This window comes from Protobothrops mucrosquamatus, unplaced genomic scaffold, assembly GCF_001527695.2.
Source record: "Protobothrops mucrosquamatus isolate PMUCROS unplaced genomic scaffold, P.Mucros_1.0 scaffold1157, whole genome shotgun sequence".
NCBI classification, from domain to species: Eukaryota; Metazoa; Chordata; class Lepidosauria; order Squamata; family Viperidae; genus Protobothrops; species Protobothrops mucrosquamatus.
In genome coordinates this window covers 540142-545968 of record NW_015387372.1, presented here as the reverse complement: position 1 = coordinate 545968, position 5827 = coordinate 540142, and the positions used below count along the sequence as shown (strand labels likewise).

General features: G+C 53.6%; 1 protein-coding gene across 1 annotated transcript in view; it reads right to left on the bottom strand.

Moving 5' to 3' along the window:
* The window catches only part of PLEKHG2 (pleckstrin homology and RhoGEF domain containing G2), a 19123-nt gene extending 15271 nt beyond the window's left edge, over positions 1-3852 (bottom strand). Inside the window, exons 1-3 of the mRNA XM_029284984.1 lie at positions 3804-3852; positions 2881-3320; positions 2290-2390 (exon numbers count right to left, since the gene is read on the bottom strand). Coding sequence (XP_029140817.1) covers positions 2290-2390; positions 2881-3320; positions 3804-3852 — 590 coding nt within the window. The remainder of the gene's footprint in view (positions 1-2289; positions 2391-2880; positions 3321-3803) is intronic.
* Between the last annotated feature and the right edge of the window lie 1975 nt (positions 3853-5827).

Sequence of the window (5827 nt, the reverse complement as noted above, 5' to 3'; positions counted from 1 at the left end):
GGTGGGTGGGGGGAGTCTCTGGATTCAGCATTGCTCTCCAGTTTATTCTTCCTGCAAGAATACGGTGGGGAACTAAAAAGGGATGGAGAATTAACCCAGGATCCTCCAATATTTTTCGCCATTGGCAGCTAACCAAGGTTCAAAGCAGCCCTGGCCAACTCTGGGTCCAGCCGTGGTCCTTTAGCAGGACCGTCGTGTCCTCCCCAGCCAGCCCAGGAGTGAGACATGCTTAGGTCCTCCTGAGCTGTTCAGTCTCAAGGTCAGAGGCCGGGAAGGCTGGGTTTTGCCATCCCTGCCCTTGGACGAAATGGGCAGGGGGCCAGCCGGGCCTGCAAGCAGGTGGGGAGAGATGCATGACTGGACTTTTCTCCCAGGTTAAGGACGGGGCATGGATTTGTAGCACTTTGAAAGTGAGGGAACACCAGAAGGAACTCTAGAAGCAGCTGGAGACAAAATAACAGAAGTTGGAAGGGACCTCGGAGGTCATCTAGTCCAACCCCCTGCTCAGGCAGGAAACCCTATTATCATTTCAGACAAGTGGCTGTTCGGTCTCTTCTTAAAAACCTCCAGTGTTGGAGTACCCACAACTTCTGGTGGCAAGCAGTTCCACTGGTTAATTGTCCTCACTGTCAGGAAATTCCTCCTTAGTTCCAGGTTGCTTCTCTCCTGGATGAGTTTCCATCCGTTGCTTCTTGTCCTGCCTTCAGGTGCTTTGGAGTAGAGGTTGACCCCCTCCTCTTTGTGGAAGATGGCTATCCCATCACTCCTAACCCTTCTTTTCATTCATTTAGACATACCTAATTCCTGCAATCGTTCTTTGTATGTTTTGGACCACCTAACTGGTGTCCATCTTGCGCAGGCGTTTCCCCAGTTGCTGCAGGAGATGGGCAAAATGTGGGCAGGGTCTTTGGCCGACTTTCCTCAGAGACCCCAGGAATCAAAACAAGGACTAGAGACCCCCGCGGTGGGAGGGAAAAAGCTGGCCAAGGTCTTCCCAAGGCCAGGCAAACATCAACGGAGACCCCCTCCTTGGGGATAGAACGGGCTCCAGAGTGGGACTCGGCCTCCCAGGCTTCGGTCAAGGCTGGCATCGGAGGCGCCTGGCTTGGCAAGTCGCCAGGCTTCTTCTAACCTCCGTGCGTCGTTTGGAATCCTTTTGGCAGGGAAATGATTTCTCTTGAAGGAGACATTATTTTTCCTCTGGGCCCCAGAATTTAGTTCTCTGCTCAGCCACCCCATCCTGCCGACTGCCGCCTTCTGCTCCAGGTGACCCAGGACCCCACAAACGCTTCTAAGAAAAGCTCTGCGATGACCCTTCCCCAGGATCCAGGCGCCCCTCTTCCCCCCTCCCTCCGTCCCATAAAAGTCTTGGCGCTGCTCCTAAGCCGATTCACATGGCCGTAAATCCCCCAGAAGTGATTAGGCCGATTTATTCGAGATCCCGTTTTATGAGACATCCTTTTAAATATTTATGCCCGGCCCTTCCTTGCCGAATTCCAGGCCCTTCGCCGAAAATCAAAAGCAGAAGAAAAGTCTGCTGAATTCAGGGCCACCAGCAAAAAAAAAAACAAAACCCCGACAGAAAAACAAGAAAGGCTGCCAGAAACGCAGATGAGATCCTGGGGGGATATTAAAAACTCAGGAGGGGTGAGGAGGGGGCTTGTCTGGCAGGGAAAGGAAAATAAGTCTGGGGCCAGGCCTTCCCCCTCCGGCCCAGGACAATCACCACGAACATTTTATTTATACAACCTTATTTTTTAACGCAGGTGGTCCTCAACTTACAACAGTTCGTTCAGTGACCACGACGGCACTGAAAAAAGAGACTTAGGGCCGTTTCCCCCACTTACGACCGTTGCAACACCCTCAGGGTCACGTGATCAAAATTGAACTGACAACCGACTCATATTTACGACGGCCGCAGCGTCCCGGGGTCACGTGATTCCCCTCCTGCGATCTTCTGACAAGCAAAGTCAAGGGGGGAAAAGCTGGATTCATTTAACGACCGTGTGACTAATGTAGCAAGTGCAAGCAGTTCAATTAACAACGGCGGTAAGAATGAGCACAAAAGGGGGCAAAACTCACTTAAGAGCTATCTCGCTCAAAACAGGGGCTGCCTGTACTGTGAGCTGCCCAGGGCTGACTTGCGTTAAGGTGGGCGGCCAATAAATTGGAGACATGAACAAACAGGCAAACGCACCTTTTGCCCTGCTCTGAAGCCCAAGACCGGCTGGCCCCCCTCCCCAGCCGGAGCCCAGAGATGTCCCACTGCACCTGTGGAACTTGCCTCACCTGTTGAACTCGTAAATGTCCTCGATGTTGCAAAACAAAGCACCGACTTGATCCGGCTTCAGAGACACCTGTCCGCAGTCGAAAATGCAGCCCAGGTAATCCTGTACGGGAAGAAAAGAGGGGGGGGGCATCTCCCCATTAAGGTACAGCAGACAACCTGCAGACTTCTGGAAGAGCTCTTGGGCGGTCTGGGAGGGAAGGCAGATGGACACACACACACACACACACACACACACAGAGGCTGGGCTGCTGAATGGGGGCGTTGCTGAATGGGGGGGAGCTGCTGGAACAGCACAGTTTTTGTAAGCTGTTCTTTCTCTCCCAGCCTGGCCCACCTCACAGGGCTGTTGCAAGGGCAGACAAAGAATTATGCCACTTTGGACCAGTGGGGCTCAACCTTGGCAGCCTTAAGATGGGTGGACGTCAACCCCCAGACTGTCAATTGCCAGGAACTGAGGCACTGCAGCCGATCCCGGAGAGGACGCAGCTGCTTTCAAGAGTTGCAGTCAGGAGATGCATGCTTGTATGATCCAAAGCTACTTTGTGAGCCACAAAGTCCACACCCCCCTCCTCTCCCCTCCCCCCTCCTACCTCCACGATGCTCCTGAGATCCCGGACGTAAGCCTGCTCGGTTTCCACAATCTCCAGCACCACCCGGTCCAGATGGGACAGCTTGATCCGGCGTTCTTTGGCCCAGCCGGGACCTGGTGCCCAGCCGCAGCACTGCTGCCCGTCTCCTGGGGTGTCAGCCAGCCGGTCCAGCAGCGCCACGGGGGTCAGATCCAGGCTGATGTCACTGCCGTTTTGCTGGGAGTAAGGGCCTGGAGGGCAGCCCCCCAGCGCCACGCTGCTGCCGAAAGCGCTGGAGCCGTCCTGCAAAGAGGCGGAGGACGCCGAAGAGCTGAGGCTGACGGGGCGGTCGCTGTCCGAGCAGACGGTGTTCACCGAGGTGCAGCTACCCAGAATGGGGTCCGACGCCATCTTGGTCCCGATTCCCGCCAGCGAGGAGGTGGAGGAGGGCCTGGGGGCTGCTGGGGAGGAGAGGAAGCAACAGGGTCTGCAGTCACTTCCCCAAAAGACCCCCAACCTTGCAGCCACTAATGCAGGGGGGGCACAGGTGGGGAGGGCAGCTGGTTCTTTTTACTCTTAAAACAATAAAAAAAAATCTGCTTCCTGCCTCTGCACATCCTTTGTGGGTTTTTTCTCACCTTTCAAAGCTGTGGTTTCTCTCGCAAGGCCTGCTGGGAGGCGCAGTGTGCAAAGAAAGGCCCCCCCACCCCCACCCTGCCCTTTCTCTGCTCTCCACCTCCCTCCCGTCAAAGCTTTCCAAGGGGGGGGAGGAAAGTAGGGCTTGCAACGGCCACAGTAGCAATTCACAAACCCTGGAAGGCAAATCAGAATCTGAGCCCAGATTTGGGGAGGGGGTTCTCTTCCCCCCTCCCATGGGGACACCCAAGGACCTTCTCCCATTTCCAGGCCTCTGGGTGAATGCAACAGGGGGGGCACGGACTAACCTGGGCTGCCTCTTTCCTTGGTGCTGCCCCGGCGGGCTCCTTCGGGCATGGTGAGATTGGAGTCCCTGGGCACTTCTCCTGGGAAGGAGAGAGTTACAAACGTGTTGCTGTGTTGTACAGCACAAAGTGTCAGGGTGTCAAAGCAGAGCCCGTCATGGGGATTTCCTAGCTGTGACTAACGAAGTAAAAAATTATATTTGCACCTTAGACACACGTTTGTCGTCTTCCTGATAAGGTTTCAGATTTTATAGTCTGTGTTTGGCACTTTACCCAGTGTTCCTTTTTTTTTTACTGAAATAGGCTGCGAATGTGCCATACAATAAATAAACAAATGTCGTGTTGCTCCAATTGTGTATACAGAGAGGCACACAGACACACACACTTGTTGCAACCAGAGTTTTCTGGACAGCGTGCAACAAAAGAATCCATTGAAGGCAGGCTCTGAACGAGCCAGCGCAGAATGCCTGGGAGAGACAAAGACCGGCGGGCATCGGATCTCCTGGGCTGGGTCTGCCGGCACCCCTGGCTGAGCAGCCGAGGACCAGCTCAGGCGCGAAGGGGCAGGAGAGCCACCGCAAGCCCACCAGCCTGCGGGAGGGGTCAGGGGCAGCTCTGCCCACCCTCCGGCCAACGCTGGAGGCCGAGAAGACCCTCCTGCTCCCCAGACTGGCCAAAGGGCCACTGAAAGGGCAGCAGTGAGTGGCTGGTTAGCCCTTGGGCTATCGGCACCTTAACATCTGGCTCCCAGCCCTGCACATCTTTTCAGTTGTGCAGACAAGCCAGCTTAGTGCCAGCAATGCAGACAAACCAGCTGACAAGCCAAGACAATGGGAAGCCAGATTCGCTTAACAACCAAGTTGCTAATGTAATGACTGCAGTGATTCACTTAACAACTACAGCAAAGAAGATCATAAGATGGGACAAAACTCACTTAAGAAATGTCTCACTTAGCAACGAGAATGTTGGGCTCCTTTTTCCGGCTGTACCTGTCTCGTACCTCGCAGTTCTCAGTGGTTTCCCTTTCGTTTATTTCATTTTACAAAAGCTTCGGGGTGGAATCCTGGCTAAAACGCAGCCCCCCCCCTGGGTGACCCTCCAGACCAGATACCAACTTCCTGATTCATCCGCCAGGGCCAAAAATACCCTGGTCGGCCGGCGGGTTGGCTTCGAGGGATGTCTGAGTTGTGTTTGTGTTTTAATATTGTCTCATCTTGCTCTCAGCTGGCCGGAGTGTGGGAAAAGGAACAGGCTACTGATTTACATGGAATAAATTGCACCCCCAGGCACAAGCGTTTTTTTTCCATTTCCCAACAATAAAAATAAGCAAAAAAAAAAAAGACATTAATTTCTTTGCTATGCAAATCCTCTTCCTAAGCTCTTCCCCGCCTCCTCCTGCACCCGTCCTCCAGAAGTGGGACAGGATATTTCACATCTCAGCATCCTCAGCCCCCCAAAACTTTTCCTAGCAGCCAAACTGGACCTTGCTGGACCTTCGCTACTACCAACATGCTAGGGTTCCAGTAGAAGAGAGTCTCTGGGGCCCAGGATTGGATTTTGGGGTCCAGACATTTCATGACCCCACCTAGGGAACATCATCAGTGCTAGGAGAGAATGGGGTTTGCGAGGAGGTGGAGGAGGAGGAGGAGGAGGAGGAGGAGGAGGAGGAGGAGGAGGAGGGGGGGGGGGAGGAAGAATGTGGGGTCCTTGATGGTTTCCTCACAGATGTTTTTTCATCACCCAACTAGGGAACATCATCAGTGCAAGGGAGGGTGGGCCTTGCTCCTTGGGGGTCTGTCCCTGTGTTGTAATCTCACAACCCATGGACAGACTTGACCATAGTTTCACCTGGGAAACGGTGATCAACCTAGACTAAGCTAAATCCAAAACATACACTGGGAAGGGCTGGAAGCTTGGCATTCAGACAAATCTGCCATCAATAGCCACACAAAGATAAATCACATTTACACGCCATTCCAAAGAGATATTTTAAAAGCTCAGAAGGAAACGAAAAGACCAGAAGACAT